The sequence below is a fragment of the Lentinula edodes genome (assembly GCF_021015755.1).
Source record: "Lentinula edodes strain Le(Bin) 0899 ss11 chromosome Unknown C8R40scaffold_35, whole genome shotgun sequence".
In the NCBI taxonomy this organism is placed as follows: Eukaryota; Fungi; Basidiomycota; class Agaricomycetes; order Agaricales; family Omphalotaceae; genus Lentinula; species Lentinula edodes.
The window spans coordinates 282,739-309,247 of NW_025764341.1; the positions used below are offsets into that span (position 1 = coordinate 282,739).

At 46.2% G+C, this 26,509-nt stretch overlaps 10 protein-coding genes across 10 annotated transcripts; 6 read left to right on the forward strand and 4 right to left on the reverse strand.

Annotated features, from left to right (window-relative positions):
- The first annotated feature begins 18 nt into the window (after positions 1-18).
- On the forward strand, positions 19-1,447 carry C8R40DRAFT_1256245 (mitotic checkpoint regulator, MAD2B-interacting-domain-containing protein). The gene is made up of 4 exons (XM_046233768.1): positions 19-641; positions 695-1,128; positions 1,187-1,325; positions 1,376-1,447. The coding sequence occupies exons 1-4, from the start codon at positions 44-46 to the stop codon at positions 1,381-1,383; spliced, it is 1,179 nt and encodes a 392-aa protein (XP_046082905.1). The 5' UTR covers positions 19-43; the 3' UTR covers positions 1,384-1,447.
- Positions 1,448-2,547, reverse strand: C8R40DRAFT_1120336 (histone-fold-containing protein). The gene is made up of 7 exons (XM_046228758.1): positions 2,524-2,547; positions 2,296-2,445; positions 2,221-2,234; positions 1,984-2,164; positions 1,824-1,928; positions 1,638-1,760; positions 1,448-1,581 (listed from the first exon to the last, which is right to left on the reverse strand). The coding sequence occupies exons 3-7, from the start codon at positions 2,230-2,232 to the stop codon at positions 1,559-1,561; spliced, it is 444 nt and encodes a 147-aa protein (XP_046082906.1). The 5' UTR covers positions 2,233-2,234; positions 2,296-2,445; positions 2,524-2,547; the 3' UTR covers positions 1,448-1,558.
- Positions 2,518-3,592, reverse strand: C8R40DRAFT_1053957 (uncharacterized protein; the record flags this gene model as incomplete). The annotated part of the gene is made up of 3 exons (XM_046224896.1): positions 2,518-2,744; positions 2,798-2,941; positions 2,992-3,592. The coding sequence occupies 3 exons, from the start codon at positions 3,590-3,592 to the stop codon at positions 2,518-2,520; spliced, it is 972 nt and encodes a 323-aa protein (XP_046082907.1).
- Positions 3,593-3,927: 335 nt separating this feature from the next.
- On the forward strand, positions 3,928-7,696 carry C8R40DRAFT_1174260 (uncharacterized protein; the record flags this gene model as incomplete). Its single annotated transcript, XM_046232156.1, has 5 exons — positions 3,928-6,661; positions 6,713-6,937; positions 6,988-7,245; positions 7,309-7,499; positions 7,550-7,696. The coding sequence occupies 5 exons, from the start codon at positions 3,928-3,930 to the stop codon at positions 7,694-7,696; spliced, it is 3,555 nt and encodes a 1,184-aa protein (XP_046082908.1).
- Positions 7,697-7,889: 193 nt separating this feature from the next.
- C8R40DRAFT_1053708 (N2 N2-dimethylguanosine tRNA methyltransferase) lies at positions 7,890-10,258 on the reverse strand (the record flags this gene model as incomplete). Its single annotated transcript, XM_046224875.1, has 13 exons — positions 7,890-8,040; positions 8,103-8,282; positions 8,338-8,420; positions 8,474-8,608; positions 8,659-8,827; positions 8,877-9,025; positions 9,074-9,125; positions 9,179-9,242; positions 9,295-9,404; positions 9,455-9,616; positions 9,676-9,756; positions 9,840-9,942; positions 9,988-10,258. The coding sequence occupies 13 exons, from the start codon at positions 10,256-10,258 to the stop codon at positions 7,890-7,892; spliced, it is 1,710 nt and encodes a 569-aa protein (XP_046082909.1).
- A 176-nt stretch (positions 10,259-10,434) lies between these two features.
- On the forward strand, positions 10,435-13,179 carry C8R40DRAFT_1120344 (L-methionine transporter). The gene is made up of 16 exons (XM_046228759.1): positions 10,435-10,650; positions 10,701-10,819; positions 10,876-10,901; positions 10,954-10,970; positions 11,017-11,237; positions 11,291-11,496; positions 11,551-11,562; positions 11,616-11,849; positions 11,919-11,966; positions 12,017-12,134; positions 12,181-12,395; positions 12,448-12,494; positions 12,548-12,590; positions 12,641-12,704; positions 12,768-12,839; positions 12,896-13,179. The coding sequence occupies exons 1-16, from the start codon at positions 10,481-10,483 to the stop codon at positions 13,009-13,011; spliced, it is 1,728 nt and encodes a 575-aa protein (XP_046082910.1). The 5' UTR covers positions 10,435-10,480; the 3' UTR covers positions 13,012-13,179.
- On the forward strand, positions 13,180-13,982 carry C8R40DRAFT_1120347 (uncharacterized protein). The gene is made up of 6 exons (XM_046228760.1): positions 13,180-13,304; positions 13,363-13,387; positions 13,449-13,484; positions 13,536-13,599; positions 13,673-13,776; positions 13,833-13,982. Exons 2-6 carry the CDS (start codon positions 13,385-13,387, stop codon positions 13,857-13,859), a joined length of 234 nt encoding a protein of 77 aa, XP_046082911.1. The 5' UTR covers positions 13,180-13,304; positions 13,363-13,384; the 3' UTR covers positions 13,860-13,982.
- C8R40DRAFT_1256264 (uncharacterized protein) lies at positions 13,983-17,896 on the forward strand. The gene is made up of 5 exons (XM_046233769.1): positions 13,983-15,093; positions 15,150-15,720; positions 15,782-16,207; positions 16,279-17,487; positions 17,547-17,896. Exons 1-5 carry the CDS (start codon positions 14,287-14,289, stop codon positions 17,672-17,674), a joined length of 3,141 nt encoding a protein of 1,046 aa, XP_046082912.1. The 5' UTR covers positions 13,983-14,286; the 3' UTR covers positions 17,675-17,896.
- C8R40DRAFT_1120360 (dolichol phosphate-mannose biosynthesis regulatory) lies at positions 17,897-18,429 on the forward strand. Its single transcript, XM_046228761.1, has 3 exons — positions 17,897-17,970; positions 18,029-18,115; positions 18,179-18,429. Exons 1-3 carry the CDS (start codon positions 17,968-17,970, stop codon positions 18,353-18,355), a joined length of 267 nt encoding a protein of 88 aa, XP_046082913.1. The 5' UTR covers positions 17,897-17,967; the 3' UTR covers positions 18,356-18,429.
- C8R40DRAFT_1256268 (uncharacterized protein) lies at positions 18,419-26,508 on the reverse strand (the record flags this gene model as incomplete). Its single annotated transcript, XM_046233770.1, has 23 exons — positions 25,938-26,508; positions 25,425-25,885; positions 23,544-25,372; positions 23,156-23,482; positions 22,968-23,105; positions 22,507-22,916; positions 22,332-22,448; positions 22,067-22,279; positions 21,865-22,008; positions 21,671-21,809; positions 21,456-21,624; positions 21,315-21,403; positions 21,180-21,257; positions 20,542-21,125; positions 20,387-20,491; positions 20,297-20,333; positions 20,028-20,244; positions 19,847-19,971; positions 19,557-19,787; positions 19,279-19,506; positions 18,863-19,225; positions 18,659-18,808; positions 18,419-18,604 (listed from the first exon to the last, which is right to left on the reverse strand). The coding sequence occupies exons 1-23, from the start codon at positions 26,459-26,461 to the stop codon at positions 18,419-18,421; spliced, it is 6,864 nt and encodes a 2,287-aa protein (XP_046082914.1). The 5' UTR covers positions 26,462-26,508.
- Position 26,509: the final 1 nt, after the last annotated feature.

Below are 26,509 nucleotides of genomic sequence, written 5' to 3' on the forward strand. Positions count from 1 at the left end.
CGTGAATGGTTGGTTATACCTGATTCAAAGATCGCTCACTCTAATGCTCGGTATTGAAGACTACGGCAGCGGGAGCGACAGTGACGGCGAAGGAACATCCCAGCGTCTACAGCCTATCCAAATCAAGAACAGTTCAATCTCACTACCCCCTCCATCCTCAACGAAAGGTCCAGCAAAGAAAAAGAAGACTATTGCAATAAGCTTGCCTACTTTAAAGCATGCGGATGACGGCGACGACGATGATATGCAACTAGAAATGCTACCTGCGAAAAAAGCAAAAACAGGCACAGGAGCAGGTTTTTCGTCTTTGTTATCTATGTTACCAGCTCCAAAACAAAAGGCTCCTGTTCCTTCGGCTCCGGAACGGGTTTTGGGTGGTGGAAATGGCCCTGGACTGGTGTTTAATACCTCGAGACCAGCAACGACAGCGGCTGCATTATTTACGGAGGACGAGGAGAGCATTTCAGGCGCAGACGAACCAACATTGGAGGGACTTACTTCCTCATCAACTTCATTCGCATTTCGGCCACCTTCAGTGGCAAGGGGCAAGGCGAATATATCTTTGGAAGAGGAAAAGCCCAGAGTCACACTGAAATCCAGGGACCCAACGTCCACAATGTCTGCAGACTTTTTTGGACTCGGTATGCTCATTCATGTGTGGTTGCTTATAACACAATACTGATCACCTATCCAGCCTCTACGTCATCCTCTTCCTCATCCATTTCGAAATCTTCAGTGCCCTCAAGCAGCTTTATCTCTTCAGCTCCTTCTGCATCTATCACTGTATCATCTGCTCCGGATATCCCCACCTTCTCCGTTCCAGAGCCCTCCATGAACGATCCTTATCCAGGATACTACCAACTTCCTTCCGGCGAATGGAAACAGCACGATTTGGAATACTACGAGAAATTTCGAAAGAGATGGGAGAAGTCATACAATGACCATGTGCGTGCGTTAGAGAAGGGAGCGGTAAAAGGATTTGAGGGATATGATCGACATGAGATGGCGGATGTTGATGCTGCAAAAGAAATGGAGAGGGCTAAGATAGAGATCAAGGAGCGGGAGGAGAGGAAGGCCGTATCAAAGAATCCTGGAGGGGAGTTGGCGAAGCCGAAGATGAATATTACGGTTAGTCTTCAAGTACTGTCTTTCTTTCTGAAACTAATTTTTCCACTCATCCTGCCAGGCTGCCAAGCTGAGTGGAAGGGCTCGCTCAAGGCACCAATTGGCTACGCTGTTGAATGAGGCGTATGAAAATCGGGATGCATTAGAGGAAAAGATTGCAGAAGGTCGTCGGAACCGCAAAGAAGCGGGAAACAAATATGGTGTGTTATCTATGCAGCTCATTGTCCTACTTTTACTGATTCAATCGTAGGCTTCTAGGCTTCTTATGTCTGCGTTGCCCTTGTACTCATATCTATGTACAACCTTTGAACGATATGGCACATATAACCATATTGACAACTGGATGCTTTACAGTACTAATATCTGGCCAACATAATACAAAGATTTGATGTTACAGAAAAGAAATATATAGAATGAGCAACTCTCGTCCCCTTCACTTTGCACCAGCAGAGAATTCTAAGAAAAGATCACTAGTTATTCAGCCGTAGGCAAACAAAGGTTGGTCAACATACTGGTGACAGACTTGGTACCCTCGGAGATAGCATGTTTTGCCAGTTCTCCGGGAAGAATGAGACGAACACTAGTCTGGATTTCACGAGAAGAGATGGTAGACTTCTTGGAATACGTGGCGAGTTCTGCATAACATAAAACCAGAACGCTAAGCGATATAGTCAGCGAATCAAATTAATAGCACGTACTAGAAGCTTCGGTGGCAATGCGCTCGAAAATATCGTTGACGAAGGAATTTAGGATAGCCATGGCCTTGTTGGAGATACCAGTATCGGGGTGTACCTGCCTCAAGACTGGAACGGCGTGTCAAACGCGATGATTGTACATCTCAAACAAAAGCGAACTTACCCTTGTAGATGTAAGAGCTGTAGGTTTCCTTTCTTGCTTTTTTACGCTTCTTCTTCTCACCATCAACGCCAGCAGTTGGCTTACTCTTACTCGCAGTCTTTTTGGCAGCCTTAGAACCCTCAGTTTTCGCAGGAGCTTTGCCAGCAGTGGATGCTGGTGCTTTAGAGGCGGTGGAAACAGGCTGTTGGCGTTATGATTAGACCATGATTCGGTGCCATTCGAATGAGCGAGACAAACTTTTGGGGCCATTTCTGGAGAATGTGTAATGATATAAGTGAAAGAATTCGAAGCTACAAGAGTTGTGCAACAAACCAATGTAGAAAAGAGGAGCGGGGGATGATGGTGGTAGGAGGTTAAGAGAGGTTTGCGAAAATTCGAATCAACACCGGCGCGGTATACATGGTCCACGTGACTTTAATCACGTGCAACAATATTTGTGAGTCGCGACTCGCGACGCGTCGTCTGTTTCAAAATGCGATAAGAAAGGTTTCAATATAAGTATGCATTTGCGGTGATGTTTTAAAAACAGCTCGGTTATACAATTTCCACTGTGCCAGTCATACCCACTACCCCATCTTCGTCTACACACCAAAGCTGAATGGATTTATCGCTGTTATATTTGCCGTGTATCGTATTAGCGCGCCCTACGATCAACGGGTTCCTCGCCCGATATTCAAAAGTACGGATGACAGAGGCAGGAGCATGGTGCATGACAGCTTCGAGCAACATGAGCGAAGTCAAGGGTCCATGAACAAGTCGCTCTGGAAAAAGACATAAGAAAGCACGTCGACTTGTAGATGGTATGAGAGCTAACCAGGGTATCCTTCATGTTGGATAGCGTAGTCCTTGTCCAGATGAATATGATGGGCGTTCCACATAATGGCGGAAAATCGAAATAATGTTGTTAGAGAAGGAACATATGTAAAAGAAAAATCAGAAGAAGAAGGAAGGTTTTTGACTGGTATTATCTAAGTGAATGGACTACGATGCTTTTGTAAAAACACTTACCCTCTCGAGACACGCGACTTTGTACTTGTGCGTCAGGTAGATATACGTGCATCCTTTCTTCGACAAGGGAAGGAGTGCTCTTTCCGACCATAGTGAAATCAATTTTCTTATTGACGAACAACATTGGTTTCCCAGCGTCAAACCCTTTTTTCTGAACCGAATCCACTGTCCAAGTAGCTGTCGTCTTTTCTCCAATTAACAACGGATTATTCGTGTCCCAAGACATCTTCCCACTGGCCCACATTCGACGTGAGAAAGGGTTCGGTGGGCAAAACTCTCCATCAGTGCCGTCCGTTCTAAGCTGAGATTCAGGCGTCCTGAAGTGGAAGAAGGCAATCTCAAAACCAGGAGGTAGCTTTTGACCTTTTCTCGGTTCGTGATAAGGGCTCCTAGTTCCATCCCGAGAAGGGATAGTTATGAAAAGATCCGAAAGACGTTCAGCATGTAAGGTATCCGAAAGAGTGAACTGTTTTGGTTCAGCGATCCATGCATCAAGCTCTTTCTGGTTGATGGTCTGGGGACCGGAGCCGACCGCAAAACGACGACGATGACTGAATGGCACACGGCTGAGAGCTCTCGCAGAAGAACCAAATTTGAACATCGTGGTCGGTGAGAGAAAGTTGGAACAGAACATCACATGAGTTTCTGGTCAGACATAACCCCGCTGTACTTAAAGTACAAAACAGAAAGAGGCGCTGGCGTTGCTACAGTTACCGGCCCAAATCTTAATCTTACCTAATTATCCCTCCTTACCTCTGTTCGTTGTGGTCGTCGTTGAGTTTCAGTGTTGGTGAACGCTGAAAGTGTCGAATTGTTGTTATTTCCTACTTTCTTTGGATGGTGCGTTATGAATTCTCTTCTCGTTATTCGTTGAATTAACATCACTTTCAGCTTGCTTTCTCCCACTAAACTCCCTGTCAAGTTATACATAATCATATGGCCGCTGTAGCCGTCAACGGCTTGCTTCCCAATAATGCAGCTGACAACGAATCACCACCAGTTTCACCTTCGTTTCAGGTTCAAGTTGGAGTAGCTCGTTCTTTTGTTCCCAACATTCGCGGCCAAATCTCTCCATTCCCTACGACCCCGACAACAGGCCAGATGCCAAATCCATTAGATCCACCTCCGGGTGTATCGTATGCTGATTTCATTCGAACTTGGACCGATGGTCACGTAGTTCGCTGGTTAACTGACATAAAATGCGGCCATCATGCTGATACGTTTTCTGCCAACGATATACGAGGAGATATATTACTTGAACTAGATCAGACAACGTTACAGGAGATGGATATTACGAGTATAGGTGACCGGCTTCGAATCCTAGCTGCGGTCAAAGCTTTGAGGCTTCGAACTGCCAAATCATCGCTGCCAAGTCGTTTAGATATCTTTACAGATTCTACCAATGGTGAATTACCCGAAACTTCTCCTACGACGCGGAAAAGGAATGTCAGACCTGCGCCCTTACATCTCAATCCGACCATACAGAACGACCTTCCTCGTATCATCCGTGAACAACAGCCAGACTCCGCCCGGAGTGTTAATGCACCCGGCTTCGTAAATCATCCTGTGCGACCTCTTCCGCAACCTACCTCGCATGCTACCAGCAATGGAACTCCGTTATCTACCACCTCTACTGGTTCTTCTTCTGGTCCAACCCCCCTCAGCAATCACTCAACTCGCACCAATCTTCCTCCACTGCCGCCGCCGCCGCGAGGCCAACCTCCTCCCCCTCCTACAAATCGCACACCTGCACGGAATAACATAAACGGTGTCAACGGTAGGCGCACACCCACGCCCGGTGAAAATGCTCCCAGCCGCGATCTGCTCTCACCATCACCCAACAATTGGGCAGGCTATCACCTCCCTGCCGATCCTCGACCAGGAAATCCCGGCGGCGGAAAGACGCCCCAATCTTCACGTTCCACGTCACCTTTACCAGCCCGGCCCAACAGTCGTAACGGGAGCACTTCTGTATCTGTCACAACGAGCCCAAATAACAAACGTGCCTCTCCCAGTGTCACTAATCATCCGTACTCTTCTGGTTTACAGGCACCCAACAGCCAAGGGGTCATCAATCTATCCCCCATCCAGGAACAGTTCACCAACCCAAGCGGTGTATCTCCGCCCAATCAGAACTTTGTTGGCAACCGGCCATTCAACCCAAGCACACCATCACATTCGAACGCTCCTTCGTTGGAAGATCTTCGACGCAAATTGGTTAAATTCTACTTGCCGGATGAGGGACTGACATACACCATCGACGTGGATACTTGTGTCGGGGGTGTCGAGATTTTGGAAAAAGTTTTGAAAAAGTTCGGAAAAGGCGGTGGAAGAGGTATAGGAGCTGATGCAGATGCAGAAGGAACGTTGGATCATGTCACTACAGAAGATGGCGGATTGAGCGTAGACGGCTGGGGAGTGTATCTAGAGAATGGTTCAGGTGATCTACTGAGCGAAGGCGAACTACTGTCAGTTTGCCACGCTCCCCTCGACCATCCTACTCGGGAAAATCCTCTCGTACTACGTCGGATCGCTCGTGCAAGGCGCGACGGCAATGTGTCACCTTCCCAATCCAAATTCACCCAATCGACAAGCAAAGCGACCAAACGTGCAAGTTCTTACAGTATACTCAATGACCTTGGAGTGCAAGATCCTGAACGAGCTTTAGTGCCTCCCTCACCAACTGCATCACTCAGTCCGGGTCGTCTCAGTCCAGGATCTGCCAGCACTAGCCGGCCTTCGAAACTACGCAACTTTTTCGGGCAGCGTCCGCCCAGTGAGCTCATCACAAACCATCTAACTGAGTTCTTCCCCAACACCGAGAAGAAGGTTCTGGAGCGCACCAAGAGACAGAGCATGATGACTCGCTCTAATACGGCATCCTCGCGAATGTCACGAATTTCTCGAGTCTCGACTGCGTCTAAAAGAGATAGTGTGGCGTCGTGGAATCCTTCATTACCTTCCAGATTTAGCAGTAGTACACAAGGCTCTGCTCATACTAGGAGAGCCTCCTCACATTACTCACCCAGAGCATCTCTTTCATCTCTCCCTCCACCGTTGCCCGACAAAACGTTGAGAGATGACGCATCGATAATCACCTCATCTGAAGAACTGCCTCGAATGTCACTCTCTACAGAAGATGGCAAATCAATCGATTTAGACAGAGAAGTCGAGGACACGTCGGGTCGTTCGATTGACAAGCCACAACTCCTTCCGCCCATACCTTTCCCCAGTGAATCCCTCTCTGAATCCCTCGAAAATCTCACTGGTGCAAGGCCTGGCGCACGCATGTCTCGTACCTCCTCCAATGCATCCCATCGTCTCAGCTTCATGACGGAACTACGAAGTAAACGTGATCGTTCGGACACTGCCAGCCTCATGACCGTCGACGAAATCACGAAAGAGATGGAAAATAGACGGATAAGTAAGAGGGAGAGTATGGCAATTCGACCTCCGGAGTCATCTGATACGGATGAGTGGACGGAGGTCGAGAATGAAGAAGGGAGGTCTTCAACAATGGGTTTGAATGAAGATGATAAGGCAGGGGATGAGGAATATGATGATGACGATGACGAGGACACGTATCTTGATGATGAAGGTTCTGCCAGTGAGGAGGCAGACGATGAAGATGAGGATGGGGCGGCTGGTGATGCAGCGAAATTAAAGAAAAGTGAGCCTTTCAAATAAGCGTATAACGATACATCACTAATATTCTTTTCAGTCAACAACAAATGGATCAAGGGTGCATTGATTGGTGCCGGTTCATTCGGCAAGGTTTATCTTGGTATGGATGCTTCTACTGGTCGACTAATGGCCGTCAAACAAGTCGAACTACCTAATGGTTCCGCTCCGAACCTTGAACGAAAACAAAGCATGCTTACTGCCTTGGAACACGAGATTGAACTGCTCCAGGATTTACAACATGATAACATTGTGCAATATCTCTGTTCGCAGGTTCTTTTTGTCTCATTGCACATCACCTAATATCGTGTTTAGATTCAACGTTGGAAGACGATTGCTTGAACATTTTTCTGGAGTATGTCCCAGGTGGATCCGTTACGGCTCTGTTGCGCAACTACGGAGCATTCGAGGAAACCCTAGTATCCAATTTCACCCGCCAGATATCGCAGGGACTGAGTTACCTACATGAGCGTGGTATTATACATCGTGATATCAAAGGCGCCAATATTCTCGTAGATAACAAGGGAGGTGTCAAGATTTCAGATTTCGGTATTTCGAAAAAGGTTGACGTTCGTAAGTCATCAACATCCTAGCACTGTTCGCAGCAGACGTTTTGATCTCATATGTATATGACAGAGGCTCTTACCGGTGCACGAGTGCATCGCCCATCGCTGCAAGGTTCCGTGTTCTGGATGGCGCCTGAAGTTGTCAAGCAAAGCGCTCACACCCAAAAGGCGGATATATGGAGCGTCGGGTGTTTGGTGGTGGAGATGCTTACGGGGGAACACCCTTGGGCTCAACTAACTCAAATGCAGGCCATTTTCAAGGTTGGTCACGCTCAATTCACTGTATATTTCTACTAATCCAATTTTTTTAGATTGGTTCATCAGCCAAGCCTACAATCCCTTCTGATATCTCTTCTGAGGCGCACGATTTTCTTACCCGTACATTTGATGTTGATTATGAGGCTAGACCCTCTGCATCCGAATTACTGCAACATCCTTTCATTACTTGCAAGTCTTGAAAGTTCTTTTGCCCTATATATACTGGTTATTATGTCGATCGGATCCTTTGCCTTTGCCTGTTTCACCACTACCCTGCCACTACCTACCTATGTTGTCCTCATCTATATAACGCTACTTATCTTTTGTTTTTGTACCTAGTAAACAATCCTTTCGTGGATTCTTGTACGTATAACGGCCACTCCTTTACACGTACTAATTGTCGTGTTTTCTCTTTCTCTTATTACCTCCAGTCACAGGTCGACTGCCAGGCCCCCAGTTGGCTGGAGTTTCTGGATACCTCACGATTTTCACCTTGGATGAAGACGTGACTGATTTTGGGTGTTTCGAGAAATTCGCTTCCATTCTAGAGATTACCATTGCTATCAGTCCATTGCAAATCTTTGCACACAACTAATCATCGCTGACCTGGGCTCTTTCGCCAACAGACGAAGAGATGGTGACGTTTCTGAAACGTTTTTTATTGGGTGTTTCTTCACCCAGGAGCGAAAAACGTCCAGAACATCTTCGCATGTCCCCGTGGTTTTCAAAGAGCCTGGCGATGCATGAGAACGAGAGACTTGATGACCTGCATGGAGAAGAGCAGACCTAAAATACGACTTAGCTGAGCAGGACTGATCAACAATGAGTGTAGAATACTAACGTTGTTTCTTCCAAAGATGGGGTTTGACAATGGAAGAAGCCTGCGATTTTTGTGGGAGTGAAGTAGAATTTCGTATGGAGCTCCTGTGACACGAGACCGACCGTCAGAGGCCAGGCAGTGATATTGATTAACCCACCTCTTTTGCTACAGTGAGCATACCCTGCATACGACTAGCCGTTCCATAAAGGTCTTTATGTGATTCAGTGTGCTGGAGGACTTTGGACACGAAGTCCGTATCATGGATAGGCCCAGACCACATTGGTCCGGCGATCTGTAGAGGGAGACTGAGCGCCATAATATTGAGCACGCACGTCAACGTACATGAAGGCCCGATTCACATTCAGGACATTTTCCTCCGACAGTCGGCCCCGGTTGTGTTTTATAGATTGTATTCACATTCTCTCTTGATCCCTGCTTTTCTACAACCCTACCCAAAGGTTGTTCGTAGAAGCTTTGGCAAGACGTGCACACGAAGTACGAAGAAGTTTTTCTATGGATCATATCAGTGTTGTCGTTCGGCGAGAATAATCAATACACACGTCAAGGCTTTTTTGACTTGGTATGGGGAGGAATTGACCCGGATGAATAGTCGAACATAAAAATCTATTGATAGTGACAACAAAGGTTCAATGTATCGCCCGTATCTTGACGCAGACGTTGATGCGGCGTGGAGAACAAGTCTGAGCGCCTGAAAACCATGTAAGTCTTGGACGTATAGGTGGGAGGACATACGTACAGCTTCGTGGCTGTATTCAGCCTTTAAGGGTAAACCTCCGTAATTGGAAAAGCTAGCTCTTCAGTGAGCAGATTACTTTGCGAAAAAATATGATTTGGTGGATACCATTTTTCGGGATAGTTATTCGTGGCAAGGATAGATAGGTCGGTACATGTTATACACAAAAGGCCTGAAAATTTATTAAGTCGTTATCATCGACGCAACAAACGTAAGATATTCACCTTCGTCTTTCACTGCTTGGACAGCAGCGTCAATGAACGGGGCAGCAGTGCCATACGGATCGAGATCAACGACATCCACTCGATCAGTGCGGTGACTATACATTAGAGCACTTTTTATGTGATGAGCACGAACTGGGTTTGAGAAAAACTCCAGATTTACCAAGCGTCTCCTTCGTTTACTCTGACTTTGCCAAGATGTGTGTTTGCTTGTTTTGCAGACCCTGTCTCCTCTAACTCTTTTGACGGACCAAGGCCATTTAACTCAACGTTCCTTTTCATTGCCGCAACAGCAGTTGAAGAGAGATCATTTGCCAAAACATATCTAAAGCAAGAACCACGATAAGTCTACCTCGCAAAATTTCGGACAGACGGGGTGCGAACTTTACCAGCGGTATCTCTTTTGCATAACGGATTGAACGAAGTCCAGTTGCAGAAAGTGCTTCTAGGATAGTGATTTTGTAACTGAACTTTTCCTGAAATTATAGAGTCAACAATATTTTTCTCGAAAGGGTGACTATAGGTTTGCCTCTGGTTTAGCAGAAGACTCTACTTGAACATCTTCTTTGGATCCTGCCTGCGGAATTTCCGACGTGCTTTCCGATGGTTGCAACGATTCCGGCTCTATGTCAATCGCGTCTGATTCGTTCACTATTGTCTAATGTGAGTAGACCATTTTTTGCAATGTAGATCTACTCATACCTCGCTGCCGCTTCTTGGCTAATTCTTCTTTAGCCCTTGAAGCTCTTTTCTGTCGAGCCTGCGCCCTTTTCGCATCCTTTGCTTTATTCAACTCCTCGCTCCATGTCCTTATACACGCGACACTCAAATCTCGATTGAATTCCTGAACTGGATTCAAGAAGGCCTCATTTTCAGACATAAGAATGTGAGCGTTGTTCTCCGTGTGCAACTTGAAGCCATCGGGAACAGGGAAAGGTGGGGAAGTCGTAGTGCTCGAAGAAGACATGGATCTTAAAGTTGTCAGAGGAAGAAAAGATACCAGCCGTATGGGCCGAATCAAGATGTGAAAGGCCAGTGCGTTCGCGTTTACAGCCAAAATTTCTGCCTCGGATCTACGGGCCGAAGCTGATCATGAACTTCTCGAGCTCCCAGTATGGCAATTTAATCTCACGTTAATCCTGCAAGCAGTTTACATGGAAGCCTAACTCGTCGCGTTTGGACCACTTCCATGAGCTCTTCATATGTTGCCCTTAAATCCCCTCTAAATCTATCCTTCTCTAACTCACCTCCCGCATCTCCCGCATCTCCCCGGAGGCAGTCAAGGGACTCTGAAGACTCCCTTCGCGCTCTAGAAATTTCAGATGGTGTTCCTCTCGCAGAGCCGTCTCATCACAGTCGGTGAGCAGCTTGCCCTCTATTAATGGCTTTGACGCTAACATGTGTTGAAGCAACCGATCTTTTTCAATGCGGAGTTTTGATTTTGATCTTCTCCCGCTCAGTACAAGTTTAACTGACCCGGACATGGTGCATGGAGAACATGGAGAAAAGAATATTAGCCTTTTGAATGGTACTTTTGGCTGAAGGTTTTCGGGTTTGAACTTTGTTATCTAATGACAAAATTAGGCATAGCATTGGTGGTCGGGATGCAAGTGTGTGCTTCTTCTACTTATTAAATGGATTTTTTTTGCTTACATCTTACAGATTGGTTCCGGGATTTTGTAAGCCTTTAGATTTTCGTTGTACTCCCGATTTCAATGGCCATAGCTCTTCGCCAGGAGTCGTAGTTGCCAACACGCGAACTGTTGGTGCAAGTCTATGTGTGTGGATAGCTTCTGGATTACTCGGCCGGACCGGTGCCAGTAGTTTTGCTGAACTTGGATCGGCAATACCTCAAAATGGCGGAGCTCAAGCATACTTAGCTTATGCATATGGTCCTCTTCTCGCCTATTTATTTGCATGGACAGCAATCATCGCGTTAAGACCTGGTATTTGAAAACATACCTCCAGTTTCTATGGCCTCTGAACATCTTCTCTCTAGGTGGAAACGCAGTGATCAGCTTAATTTTTGCTGAATACCTCAACCGTATCTTTTGGCACAGTACCCGTGACAATATTTCCCCGGATGATATTCCTGCCTGGGCAATCAAGCTCACAGCCTGTATTGCGGTTTTGCTAGTTACAGCACTCTGTGTTTGGGACCGGAAACTGGGTGCTCGTGCAGCTGTCGTGTTTACTAGCGTCAAGGTCAGTAGATGGAACTTGAGTTGCTGTTGGAGTGAATGCTCATGACCTGATTAGATTATGTGTCTGGTCCGTGCGTCTTTATATCCCATACCATCACAGTGATTTATTGTGTGGCGCAGGTGTTCATCATCGTCCTTGGAATAGTCCAACTTGCTCGAGGGAAAGCTTCACCGTCGCTAGGAGAACCGTGGTTCAAGGGCTCCAGCACGAGTCCTTCAGAATATTCGTTAGCCTTTTACTCTGGCCTTTGGGCCTTTGACGGCTGGGATCAAGCCAATTACGTCGCTGGAGAAATGCATCAACCAGGAAAGAATATACCTCGGGCGATACATTCGAGTATGGTCATCGTGATTGTATGTTGACAAGTCTTCGAGCCAAGCTCCAAGTCTAAGATACATAATTCATCCGAAACTTTTTCACAGGTTTTGTTTCTCCTCGCCAATGTGTCATATTTTGCCGTGCTGGATAAAGTGTGGCTGACATGTTTATCTGGCTTCACATATGCTCATTTCGCGATTAGAATCTTGTAGGTCTTAGTAACACTGTGGCTATGGACTTTGGTCGAGCGATCTTTGGCCCATGGGGTGGAACAGTATTTGCCTTTATGGTAGCCTTCTCTTGCTTTGGTGCCCTCAACGGTGCGTCTTTAAGTCAAACTTGTTAACGATAGCTCAACGTTCCTAGGCGGTTTCTTTACTGCTTCTCGCCTGATATATGCCGCCGGTCGCGAAAACTACCTACCTGCACTGTTCGGTCGCCTTCACAAGACTCGAAAAACACCACTAAATGCCACGCTGTTACAAACTGTGCTCACACTCGTGTTCGTTCTTGTAGGCGGAGGATTCCGGTCACTGGTCAACTTCTCCGTGGTTGCATCGTGGTCTTTCTATTTTTTGACTGTAAGCATATTACACGGAATCGATGATATGAAAATATTGAATGCTCTCAAAGGTTCTCGGGCTTGTCATTCTTCGCATCAAGGAGCCGATGCTGGAGCGGTAAGTGTCTGCAGAATTATTTCTATGACACATAACTAAGCTACAGAATGAAGCCCGTACAAGACTTGGATTATTACCCCTCTCATATTCTGTGGAGTTAGTGGCTTTCGCCTTCGACTAGCTGTTTCATTAATATCTATGGCTAGGTGGCACTATTCCTGCTGGTCATGCCTATTATCGCAGCACCGCTGGAGGCTGTTGCAGTTTTGGGTATGTATTCTCCAAGTACTTTTTTTTCAATTCACGCACTGAGAGGAGGAAACCTATTCTTAGTGTTTATATTAGCTGGTGTCCCCGTTTACTATATTACACATAGAAACGACCAGGATGTTCCACGAATACTGGGTGAGTATCTAGCAACCACTACGTATTTTGTAGCGCAAAACTCAATTCTTCTTCAGGTTGGGTTAAACCTTTGATTGCTAGAATACAGGGAAAACCTGCGCATGGGGATGGTTGGGTAGCAGTGTCTACCGATGGTGATGAAAATGTAGAGATGATGGAAGGGAGGCGGTGACACGGCGATGCGTCACGCATGAAAGTGCTTGACAATGACTGTATGATAGATGATAGAATATTATTGACTACCACTTAATGAGGATATAAATGGAGAGACATTCGAGAGGTTTTTGAGCATAGCTCTGAGTAAGCGCTCAGTCGGACATGAGTCAGAGCAATTCCAATCTCTACGCAATTCATGTTGTTCATGTTGATCATCGGGCTGCCAATTTTGTTCTTCCCGGACCTTCTTATAAAGCATCTCCACGTATCTGCTGTGTCACCTTTCTCATTTAAGACCAAGTCATTCTCGTTGAGTTCTCCTCTACTTCTTCCCACTCAAATAATCGTCTAATTATCTTCATCGCAGACTTTGACATTTTCTACACACAATGGTATATACGTTGGTGATTCGAATGGGCATTTGGGAACTGATCAGACTCCTCGGCGATGCAGGCAGACGTTGAACATACCTACAAATTCGATGTGAAGGTGCGACATAACACAGATTCAGTTATCAACCCCAATGCTTATTCGCTGTAGATGACCTGCTCTGGCTGCTCTGGCGCTGTTACCCGAGTTCTGGACAAGGCCAAACGTGACGGAGGTCCGTCGACAGACTGAGATCTCTAAATTTGGCTGGCTCCCTGATCATATTACCCTACATACACCTTTCACAGCGGTGGGAGAGTTCTCTGTCAACCTCGAGACCCAGGAGGTCATCGTGAAGAGCACACAGCCTTACGAAGATATCCACGCCAAGATCAAGAAGACTGGCAAGGAGGTGGGTATTGTGTTGTTTGATATACTATCGATGTTCTTGCTTAATCCAACATACAGGTCCGAAGTGGCGAGATTCTGGTTTAGGTTTTATATCAGGCTCGGGGTTTCTCTGGATGTACGATAAATCCGGCGTAGATTGGAATGTACATACTACTTCTTCGACTTGTTCTACATATTATCTATGGACACAAGATGGATTATCATCCTTGACTTCGTAAAAGCTGTGACCGCCGGGTGTTGGTTGGCTCCATTTGGCGTTTGCTGATGAGTTTTGTTGAAACTTGACAAATGGGTGAGCACCATTGAGTTGACGTTGTCGTGTATGAAATTTGTGTGCGATCGGAAAAAGATATACATAGGCATGTAGTCGAAAAGTATTAGCTGCGGTGTCGCTTGATATCACGGCGTTTGCGGTATATCTTTTAGCTCGAGGTCGATCCAGGCCTATTATTGCACTTTCATCACTTTCATCACTCTCTACGAAATTACATGTAGCAAAAGGTGGCAGACTATGTTCAGTACCCATGCTGCCCGCACTACTTCTGCTTTGACACCGGATCCTTCAATTCCAGCTTACACCGACGATTTAGAATGGGTTACCGCATATCTGGTCGCTCATATGATGAGCGATAACTCGAAGGTCTACACATATCTTCTCTGGATATGCGTCGGTTTTGTCTTATTGGTCTTCACCCTCTTCCATCTGAGTGGTAACAGAGGCGGTTTTGTAGCTGCCGCTTGGAGTAAATGGGCTTTGCGAAGAAGAACTTGGAGAGGTGCCTCTGTCTTGGAACGTGCTAGACGGACAGGAAAAAACATTCAACCAGTTATTCTTCCTCCAAATTCACAGATCCTTTGTCTCGTTGCCCTTCCTATAATCGCATTCTTATTGGCTTTTGTCGGCCCGGACTACCTTTCCCCGAAACTATTCGACTTGGACTCCCCCAATTTAGCTACAAGAGGTACAGGCTACGATGCATCGTTATTCTACCAGTACCAACCTCAATACACGATAAACAAAGCTTGGTGGACCTCTGGAGGGAGGACAGGACTTATTGCTTTCGCGCTTTTACCGCTATGTGTACTCTTTGCGTTGAAAGCTCCGCCATTTGCCATATTTGCTATCTCATTCACCACTCAGGTGTATTTCGACAAGCTCGCTTGGCTACATCGGTGGTCTGGCAGGCTGATTTGGCTAATCACCTTGCTGCATGTGCTATTGTGGAGTGCACAGTTGTTACGTGATCATCGCCCGAGTACTGGAAAGATTGGATATACGTATGCGTGGCAGTACGAAAAGTTTATCTATGGCTGGCTAGTGCGTCTCCTGTGTTTTTTTTGTGTTAATTTCCTTTTAATCCACATCTATCGTAGGCATTTGGTCTTTTGACCCTCTTAATCTTCGTCTCATCGCGTTTTATCAGAAAGGCGCATTATGAAATATTCTATATCTCGCATATCGTCCTTGTTCCCCTCACACTGGTCATGTCAGCATTGCATCACCCTCCCGTAGGATTTTGGTGCTACCTCACATTAGGTATCTGGGCGGCAGAACGCGTATGGCGTGGTACTTGGTGGTTGCAAATGAACGGCTTCTTTGGAAAGGAGAACACTGCACCTGTTGTTTCCCAGTCTACTGCCCCCGCAGATCCCGAAACTCAGGCTCTGCGACCATGGCGCTATTCGACGAGCTCCTCAATATATCCTCCTTCGTCGCCCTACCTTGATTCTAGATTCTCGACATATGCCGACGGGAACCTGCTTGCGCCTGCATCTGCCATTGGGTACTCTCCACCACCTGGATTTGCTCATGCCGAGCTCCTCTCCGGTGCTACCGTTCGCCTTACATACATTACACCCGGTTTTTTGTCCTGGGCTCCTGGCCAACATTTTCTCATCAATGTTCCATCTGTCTCTCGATTTCTTACGCACCCCTTCACCACCGGTGAGTAAATTCCGTGCTGAAATTGTAGCAGATGACTGAATACGATCATGGGCTTTACAAGCTTCAATCTGCGATGAACAAGCTGCTTCAGTAGCCGGACGTGCAATCGTCTTTCTTGTTCGTTGTCGAAATGGATGGACGAGAGACCTGTGGAACCACGTCGCTAATATGGTCAGCCACAATCAGCAGCACATACAAGGGGAGAAACTACCAAGTAGCACCATTATGCCATCAACCGGTGTACTGTTAAAGATGTATGTAGATGGACCTTTTGGCAGTGCAGTGCGTGCAAGATGGGGGGAACATTCGACTGTTGTCATTTTTGTAGCCGGATCAGGTGTTAGTTTTGGACTGTCTATATTGGAATATGTTTGTCTATGTCTGGCTGGTCGAGATGGGAGGTATCTTGGTGGGCGTCCGGGAGGTTGGGCTTCCAAAGGATTCAACACCCGTCGTGTGAAATTCGTTTGGATGATACGCGAATTTGGTAAATATCCAACTTTCTGCATTGTCTTGGTTGATTTCCTGATGTACCCTTTTTTACAAATCTATCCATAGCACATATACAATGGTGCGCTTCTATCCTACGGAGGTGTATGGCCATGATTCCCTCGCCTGGATTGGACGTTGATATATTCGTGACAAATTTCAAACCACTGCTTGCGAAGAACGTACCTCCACCACCAAATGGTTCTGACCCCGGTCTCTTGGCCCCAACCCCCACCTACGCGCGCTCTAAAAGAATTTCGTCCGAAGAATCGACTCTCTATGATAGCGATGGCGCTGATAATAATTTCGTCGACTTCAATTACTACACAGATGCATTCGGAGACGAAGAAAATGACATCAGTTCTATTCCTCTTTCCGAGAGAGAGGACTATACCCTCAACTTGACCAACTTCGAAGGTGACAATGACGATTCTCTTCCCGGCGAACGACAGCTCAACAGGAAGGTGCAAAAGCAAGGCAAAAAACTACGCGCAAAGTCCAGAAAGCTCTCACAGATTCTCAATCTCACACAGGATGGCGATCGGGGGGTGATGCTGAACGGAATGAATGATCCGAACAAACAAGTCCACGGTCATGGGCACTCGAGTGGTTTAGATTCTGACCCCAATACGCTTGCTTTTCTGCGTGACTCCAATGAATCCGACGACGAATCAGTCGACCTCGGGATGAGATCTGTCGCACTATACTCACCAACAGAGTACCCGCCACGTTTGATCGGTCCCGGTAGCCCAAACTCCTCGCGTTCGTCTTCCCCTCTGCCTTTCGTACCCGAAGACGCTTCTACTTCTACACTTACCTTTCCCGATCGATCTTCTTCTGCGTTTCATCTATCACACGGTTCACGAGCTACTTCCCCTCCCACCTCTCCCAAGAGCAGACCGCTATCCTCATCATATCCCTCGTCAAGCCGGCCAAATTCACCGCCCCTCCAATCAGCGCATGCACCCATCAAGTCCTCTCCCCTCGTCAACCTACGTCCACTCAATACATCTGACTTGGATGTTGACGTCTCTGCGAGCTCCATACGACATTCCCAGCCCTTTTCTGCTATTTCCGGTGCTATGTCGGACATGTACACTGATGATACACACCTTTCGCCCTCCTCTCAACATCGAGCTCGGCCTCGACTGATTGTGGAAGGCCAGGAAATGCGGGATGTGTCTGCTGTTTCGGTGAAAGTCAGGCCGGGTAAGCCAAGACTTGATCGGATATTGCGTGAAGAAGTCGAGACAGCAAGAGGGTCCGTCGTTGTCGCATGTAAGATCTATATTTCCCTTGCAACGGTTCAGGTTTGCTCAATTTTGATTTTTTCGTAGGTTGTGGCCCCTCCTCTTTCAACGCCATGGTGAGAAAAGCTATTGCATTTGAAATCAGTCCCGCCCGTATCCGACGAGGTGACCGTCGAGGTCACATCGAGTTGGTGTCGGAAGAGTTCGAATTTTAATTATTGCTCAAATATTCATTGGACTTATCCGTTGGTTACGATTTCGCTGAAGGACAATTTTGACCGGGAGCTCAGCGAGTACGATATGCTTTAGACAAATTTTACTTACCTATAATTGCCCTCCATGAATTCCATTGTATCGTAACACTTGCAGTTAATAAACTGAGGACAAGTAGACCACTCCCTCAGGTCGCTCGAGATTAGGGTTTTTTGCACGTGCTCGCGCGAATGTCGCACTGGCGACGTGTCATTCTCACTTAGCTACTCCTCCGTCTGTAATTTCTCCATCGAAAATGGTGCATGAATTCATGTTCTTCCTACAACCTCCAGCTCAATAACAAGTCATACATACAGGGTGCCAGTGATAAAATGCTAGGAGGGATGATGCTGCTCACCGCAGCTTTGGTATTTACTTACTATACAACATGGGCTATTCTGCTGGTGCGTATTTGATTTGTCTTGTATTGAGTTAATCGCTCATCCTAACGGTGAATCCTTTTCTAGCCCTTTTTCGATTCTTCAAGTGCTTTGCACGGCTACTTCCCAGCTCGAGAATGGGCTATTCAATTGCCTCTCTTCGTCCTCATTGTCGGTCTTTCTGCAATCGGATTTTTTGTCGGGTTCACTATCATGAAAGAAAAGCGAAAAGCAGCCCAGAAAATTCGTTTACGAACAGCCTAAAGAGCGAATATGTCCGTCTAACTTCATTATGTATACCATGATCCTATTATAATAATATATCCATTATCTATTACTATCCAACGTAATCTGGGTTCTGGCTCCTCTTCGCTCCGGGATCACCTCCCTGTTCAACGCCTCCAGGATTCGCAGCTTTTCTGCTGCTACTATGTCATTCGCAACCTGGTTGGACATTGTCTCAAAGGGCATATCTAGCGGCTTTTCTGCCATAGATCGTATCGTTCGCGCCAACTACGGTTTCGAACTCAGTTTGTCTTCCCTGATCAAGAAACAATGTTTTCCTACCTTTCCTGTGTGTGCTTCGCCTCGACCGAGGGGTTTCAGGCGTTCCAAGAGGCTGATCTGTGAAGATGTGTGCAGTACAACTGGGGATGGTAGGTGTCTTAGAAATAAGAAGAGATCGGCCACCGTAGACCACGTCAACATAGCCAATGTCTAGTAGGGACTGTAAAACAATCTGTGTGAATTAAGAATCTTTTGACAACTCACGGAGGACAATCCAGCACGAAATTCAGCCTCGAAGAAATGTATCAGACTTTCAAAGACCGAATAAAGTTCATTCCAAACAATCAATGCATCTGTACTTCCTGCTCCATCCCTCGCCGCTTTTATTTGGGCGACAATCAACCAAACTTTGATAGCAATGTACGCATGGTTTATATCTGTTATTGCAGATTCTGGTATCTGAGCTCCTGGACGAGTGGTGTACGGTCGCAATGCAGCATGATGGACAAGGGAGAATGTCGCAAGATGAGAGAATATCATATTGATTGATTCCCCTGAAGAATCTTGTAAGACAGCCAGAAGAAGGATATTCCATGCCCTAATAGACGTGTTCTGTGGTCCAGTTTTCTATGCGCATTATTTACGAAAGCAATGGAAGTAGTGGTGTGGATTGCGCTCACCTCTGTGCTGACATCGACGAACTTCATCAGAATGTCTGGATCCTTACTCGAAACTCGGAGCAACACCTTAGCGACTGTCAGTGAAGCCTGAAAGTCATTATCCGTGCGGTGATCCGTCCAAGAGTAATTATATAAGAAGTGTATTCCTGGTAATGCTAACCCCACGAACAAATTTGAATGAGACAACGCAGGTGTTGTTGAGCCATTGATATTCGTAGACATCACTGTCTGGTTGTATACTAGAATCCAAAGGCGAACCATGACAACGGAACACTCACCTCTAACATGGAGTTGATTGTACCCGAAAGAACGCGAGCTTTCACGCGTAATCCCTCGTTTAATATCTCAAAGATGACAGGAATGATATTATTTGAAGGTTCGCCATTGACCGAAGGGCCTTTGCGGTAGAGTGTTGCTGTGACTTGTACAAGGCGTGAAAGAGTAGCGCCATCCACAAGCATTCGTGTTAGTACTGCCCTAAGCACTGTGTCTGTGTAAGATAGGAAATCCTAAAAATGTAGAAGTTAGTTATTGAGTGGGCCTCCGAGGTACCGAATGTCTTGCTCACTCGACTTTGGGCTTTATTATGTTGTATTAGAAGTGCAGCAATAAGAAGTAACGGAGCTGGGTTGACCACCTCCGGAGACCACTCGGATATTCGTCGTGTAAGGTATGTGAGGCTTTGACCAACGACTTTTCGGTACAGCATTCATTAATACAAAGACGATTTTCTAGTGCGAAATACTCACAGGTCATAGTTTCCGCGCTATAATTCTGGTGATGCACCACTTCAACAAATGTTTGGAGGTTATTCAACATGACTTGAAAGGAGTTCTGGTCGGTTTCGACAGCGCGTCTGAACGTATCGTAAAGAATTGTATCAAGAAGATGTTGGGAACCACTCTCTTTGGCATTTGCATCCAGAACCTGCTTCAATACAACAAAGAGGCTGCGGTCCAGTTGTCTCTATTTTTGTAAGAGTCAATTCGGTGCAATCGAAATTTTGATTGCAACTAACTCTGATCAGTCCAATGAAAATTCCGTTGTTGCAATACCTAGCTTAGAATTAGGACTACCGATTGCATCGTAAGGTGAGGTTAAGACCTACGCTGTCAACATTGAGTCGATGAATGCCTTAGCCTGAAGAACTAATGGATCTTGGTTGAGGTGACTTTGCGAAACCACTAATTTCGCCACCTGTTCAATAGCAAAGCTGAATATGACGTCATTCATCTGAAGTTGGACAAGAACAAGAAAACTGACTGAACAAATGATCGCAGAGAGCCCTGGTATTTTTTGATGTAGCTTTGCAAAACGGACAACGCAACCTGACGGCATTCGTAGTCTATGTCTTTTAGCATAATTTCCTGAACTCGAGAGACAGCACGTTTGAGTTGCGGTTGCAAGTGTCGCAGATAGACATTCTCGATGTTGTGTTTATATATGATGACCCCGAGGCTTTCAAGCAGACTTTTCAATGTCAAACCAGGTAATTCGTGGATTTCTGAATCAAATAAATGGAGCAGGATGTCGACGTAAGGAGAGCCTACTAGTAGTGGCCACGCGCGATCGTTGACGAAGCCTTGTAATTCCGCGTCTGTGATAAGTAACGGATGATGTGCGTCTAATAAGACAAACAAATGACTGATGCATGGGTATGCAACAGATGGAATCGATTTGCAATCACCAAACTCCACGAAAAATGAATGTCCGTTTGCAGCTGGGATTGCATGTACATCTGCAAAACCTAGAATTTGTGCAACGTGTTGCTTGATTCTCAGCAGATCGTTGTAGTCGATCCGAATCCCTTCTGCGATCATATCTAAACTGAGGAGAACGATTGAAATCTATACAGTCAATCAGTTTAAGAAGTTCTGGTCGTGGATAAATTGTGTGCGTACTCTTAAAGAGATCAATTCGGAGTCAGCACTGGATCTCTCTGTAACAGGATCCTCTTTCGACGAGAGCCCATACAAAGACTGGAAGACACGCAGTGAACAGAAGTAAATACAAAGCTGTGAACTGAAATAACGTACCAAATGTGCAGAAAGTGGGCCATCGTTCCCGGCATCTTGATCATATTGGTCTTCCGCTATGATTTCGACAATAGATTCCCAAGAGACCACTATCAAGCCGATTGACTAAACGATGACAACATCCAATCCAATGCCACTTACTATGCCACGACGGAAAATGAGGTCTTAATTGGATAAGGAAGGATACGAGCTTCACTCGGTCTGCAATTGGAGACTTCGCAAGAAGTTCGCTCCAACATAGCGAGATTTGTTCAAAATGAGCAGGAAGTAAATTAGATGAAAATGTGTCAGCTGCTAGCCGAAGCTCTTCCTAGACAAGAATAAGATGACTATATATAAAACGTGAAAGATGTCACCTTTTCATCGGCCCACAAAGTGCTGAAGAAATAATAGAACACTTCAGTGATGGTAGATCTCCACTGCCTTCCTTCAACAGTGAAAGCAGGACTGGTCACATCCAGAATGATACGGAATAGTTTTACGAGAGCAGACAGCCTAGATATTGTTTCTTTTGAATAGTTGAGTGAAACAAAGGCTATAAACGAGTTACCTCAGTTTCCAGTCTTCATTAGGTCGAAACCATTCCTCAAGTAGCTCTTGCAGAGGTTGCGTATCGACCACAGCAACTCGCAATAGAAAGCTTGTCCGTAGAGTAGATATATCGTGGCTTTGTATGTCGTAGAACTTGAAAGCACTATCGAGAGAAATTTAAGTCAAACAACAGTACATTACTTTCCTACGCATCTCCTTACCAGTTAGTCATCATTTGTCCGTTACGAAGAATGAAGTTGTCCACTTCATGTGATTCCAAAGTTGGTGACTCCGTTATGAAAATGTTTAGGAATTTCGCAATGATACACGTTACTTCGTCCACATTGGCAGCCACATAAGAAGCAAGTGCGTTCATAAGTACGGTATCCACAACTATTGGATCCAAGAGTTGCGATTCTCGACCCAATATTCTCCTGGAATGTCAATGAGATTCGCTGGATTGATCCAATATTTCCGAGGACTCACCGATGGGGGAGGTCTTTGATGTCATCTTTTGTAACGAGATCCGTACTTTGAAGCTTTTCCCGGTCACAGCCATACAGGAGTAAGCAGGTCACCAGTGACTGCTTTATGAAAAGAACCCTTGTAGATATCCAAATGAAACCCCGAGTAAGGCATTAAACAAGAAGAGAGGACCTACGCATCGTGGCACATCTCCTTTTTCTTCAAAGACTGTACAATTTCCGAATCCAAACGAAAGTGAAGATCGGAGATGATCTTCTGCATTTGTTGGCGTCCAGCATGTCGAAGCCAGACTGATTTGAAGATAGCGTTCATGAAAACCAGTGACGATGACACGGGAAGCTTAAAAGATTCCACCAGATTGGCAAAATGGAAGTACGTAGCCACCGACACATCGACACCAGAAGACGCCACAACGGAGAGCCAGCAAATGCTGTTCGTCAAGCCATTGAAGGTTTCCGCGCTCGCAAGGATGTGATGCCAGGGATCAAATTCAGAACTTTCAGATGTTGGTAAAGGCTTGTCCATGATACTATATCGGTGATCTTGATGGTCTCTCTGAAATAGTCGTACCAAAGACGGTATAGGCTGTACAAAAATGAGAAACAATGGGTACATGATCGGAGGGGGGATACTCACATAAGAAATAATACCGGAATTTGAAAGGGAGGATAACCATCGCACGAAAAGTTTTTCGGATACGGTGAAGGTGAGAGAATTATGGAGTAGTCGCGTTAAAGATCGTAGGACCTTATCGTGGTATTGCGCAGCATGTGCCTGCAGAGACTCATTGACTTTACTGAGAAGAATTCAGAGAGTGAGCGTACCTTGACATCGTGGTCAGGGACTTCGCTGAAGAGGTCAGTTGGCAAGTCTGTCTCGTCGTCGACGAGTTCGGCGCAGATATCGTACAGGATATTACAATAATTCTCTGAGTTTTGATGATGAAGAGCGAGGAGCCATGGGATTGCATATCGACTAACTAATGCTTTTCTCGACGCTACATAATCACCACCGTTATTCACAGAACTTGACGGTGCCGGACGACCATTCGGCACTGATGGCCACGGCAAAGGGTCGGAGGCTGACCTGACCCCAGGCAATGCCCTCTGCCTGGCGAGATAATCACGAAGGATGGTTGCAAGATCCTTGTCCTATCAAGGTAATGCGAGAAAACATTATTCGGCGAATTTAGGGACAGAGGATAAAACTCGCCTCAGACAGAACCCAGGAAATGATGGACCTTGTAAGTCTTGTCAGCGCATAATCCGAAGCCATTCCGCTGGGCCAAAGTCTGCGGCAAAGAAGCAACAAACCAACTTCGTTGACTGAAAGATCTAGATCCGAGAGACAGGCTTCTACAGAAGCAAACAGAGCCTCGACATCTGGCGATTCATCGAGACCAATTGGGAGAGGGAAGGAGCAGTAAGTATCCTGAGCCTCTGACAGGAATAACTTAGGTTCCAAATCTATTCTGTCGAAGAGGCCAACGTGATGCATGTGCGACAAGAGCAGCTTTGCAGCAGCATCTAAGTGTACGTTGAATTCATATCCAAGCACGTCTCTCATGTGGGCCAAAGAAACCACCTCAAAAGGAGAATTATTTTCTTCAGGATCGAGCGAACTCTCCTGAAGAGCTGAAACGGATAACATTTCAGAGGTAAGGGGGAGAGGGCCTCTGGGAGTGAAGGTGGTTTTAATTGCGGAAGCGATATAGACGAGATTAGACCATTCAAACATCATATTCAGATTCCTTCTGAATACATGATTTTCCTCGAGATATTCCGAGATGACAGGGGATACAGGGAGTGTCTCAGAGGAAAGGTAATGTTCACACCATGCAAGCAAATCATGAAGCCGGAATAATGGGACTTCTTGCGTTTGAGAGCGCGACGAGTTCCCTTCACCCAGCACAATGGAACCTAGTTCAAGGCCATTGTTGATGATTTGCAATTGCGTGGACAGCGAAGAGTAGATAATCGACACATCTTCATACCCTCCGTTTTTTATATTTTGTTCCGTAAGCGAGAACAAGGTTTGATAGAAATCGACGCAAGACTGTACCAGTGCGGATGGAGGAATCATAACGCAGCTCCAGTTATTCTGAATACTACCGCACGGCGGGACCTGGCTCGTCGAAACACAAGCGGAATGAGAGAATCGGTGACATGTTGTACACTGCAGGCCCTGCGTATGGCTACCCCAAAGGGGCTTTTGACAAAGCATGCAAAGGCAGAGCGTGAAGGTATTCACGAGCCGGAAATTGTGATATTGTGTCTGGACAGTCCCAGCGCCTGCTACAGTCCTGCGGTCTAGTATTGGTGATAGTCGATACATGGCGACCTGTGTCACGTTGGCATCGGTGTTTGAAGTGTAATTGATGCTAACGTTGCCTTCTGGATAATGGTAGCAGTTGAAATGAACAGTGCAGATGCAGAACGGACAAAAGAGCCCAAATCCCTGGACCGGGTTTGTACATGCATCACATTCCGGCTTGTCTAATGTAGACTGCCCCAGATCGAGGAAGAACCAGGGTGAGAATTGATGGACATGATATGAAGTCTCATAGGCAGGAAGCTTTGTCCCAGCTTGAAGATCCAAAAATTTCCTCAGTACGGGCGACTTGCTCACAATGACGTGACCAACCGCCTTGGGCCAGAAAGTTGTAAGCAAACAAGTGGCGCTCCGTCGAGCGTTGGGTGTATGATATGCAATGATTTCTAGGACATCGAGATGGGCATCCAATTTGAGGGTAATGATAGCGTCAAGTAATCTGTACAAGCGTTGTAGCACCTCAACACGGCTACGAACAAAGTCTATGTTCTCAAGAATAGCTGCTAGAAGCGGCGAGAAGAATGAAGCATAATCGTACGTGGATGGTGATTGAAACGGTGAATTCGTCGACCTTAATGACACCAGCTGAGCGCCAATACGTGTCCACGGTGTCCATTCAGAAGTGCCGGGAGACAGTGGATCGTCAAATGCTTCATCAACCCTGATAGAAACCACTGTTTCGTTCTGTTCTTCAATTTGCTGCCGAGGACCTGATACCAGATATTAGGTATAATGGTGGAAACAGACATTTAGACCGCTTGCCTTGAGCTGATTTGAGACCTCGAACGCCTTGAATCAAGCTGAGCTCTTCTAACGCGTTTCTCGTTACGCATTCTTCAAAAAATGCTAAGAGACGCGCGTGCATCTCTCTCGGGAAGGTCGAGAACGCGGGTATGAGAGCGAAGACGATTTGAGATACGATCTCGGAGGCGCGTCGATAAGTATGTAACAAGAATTGGGCGACTTCCAGTGTGACGGCTTGCAATGCGTACGGCGGGCGCGAAGGAGAAGGAGAAGCTATCTGAAAGCGACAATCTTCTGAGACAACAGAAGCAATGGCACTGATACATTGTGTGAGGAGACCTGTGGAAGTAGTATCTCGAGCTTTAGGATCTGGAGAGGGAGATCTAGAACGTTTTCCCCCAGGCTGAAGGGAGCGTCGAAAGGGTGATGAGAACCTGCCACCGCTCGAGGTGCGTTGCATATAGGGATCTTGGGATATACTAAAATAGCAGGGCTGAGTAGTATTCATGTGATAGGCTCAGTTGAACTTACCCATCATCGAATATTCGCCAGCCTTGCGAGGCAGATATGATAAGTAGCTCTCGAAGTCGTGTCATGAGTTCCAACGTCGTATCTGTGGAAAAGACTCTTTCATCTTCGTCCTCGCTTTCATCGTCTGCATATAGGGCTGCCTTCCGATCCTTCCCTGCATCCCTCCTCTTAACTGCCCTGTCTATAAAGGACCCTAGTTTTTTCTCATTCGAGATTTCCGCAGCAGACGACAACGCATCGTATACTGATGGTGGCATATTTCGATCCTTGATTTGCTCCAGTACATGTGCAAGAAGCTTTTTGGATTCATTTCCTCTACTTGTGTTCTTGAGGGAAGTATCTTTACGTGGAGAAGGAGGAGGTTTCTCAAAGCTGGTTCTTGTAGGCGAAGTCGAAACGCGGAGAGCAGGCACGTCGCGGCCGCTGGGACCGGTAGGAGAAAAGGAGGTCGATGGTGAGTTGGCGTTAGCAAGCCATTCTGTGTCAATGCGCAAAGGAGTATTGGGGGACTGATATGATTCCATAGTGTCAATCAAGACTGTGAAGATGAGTTGTAACTTGTACCTTTCCAA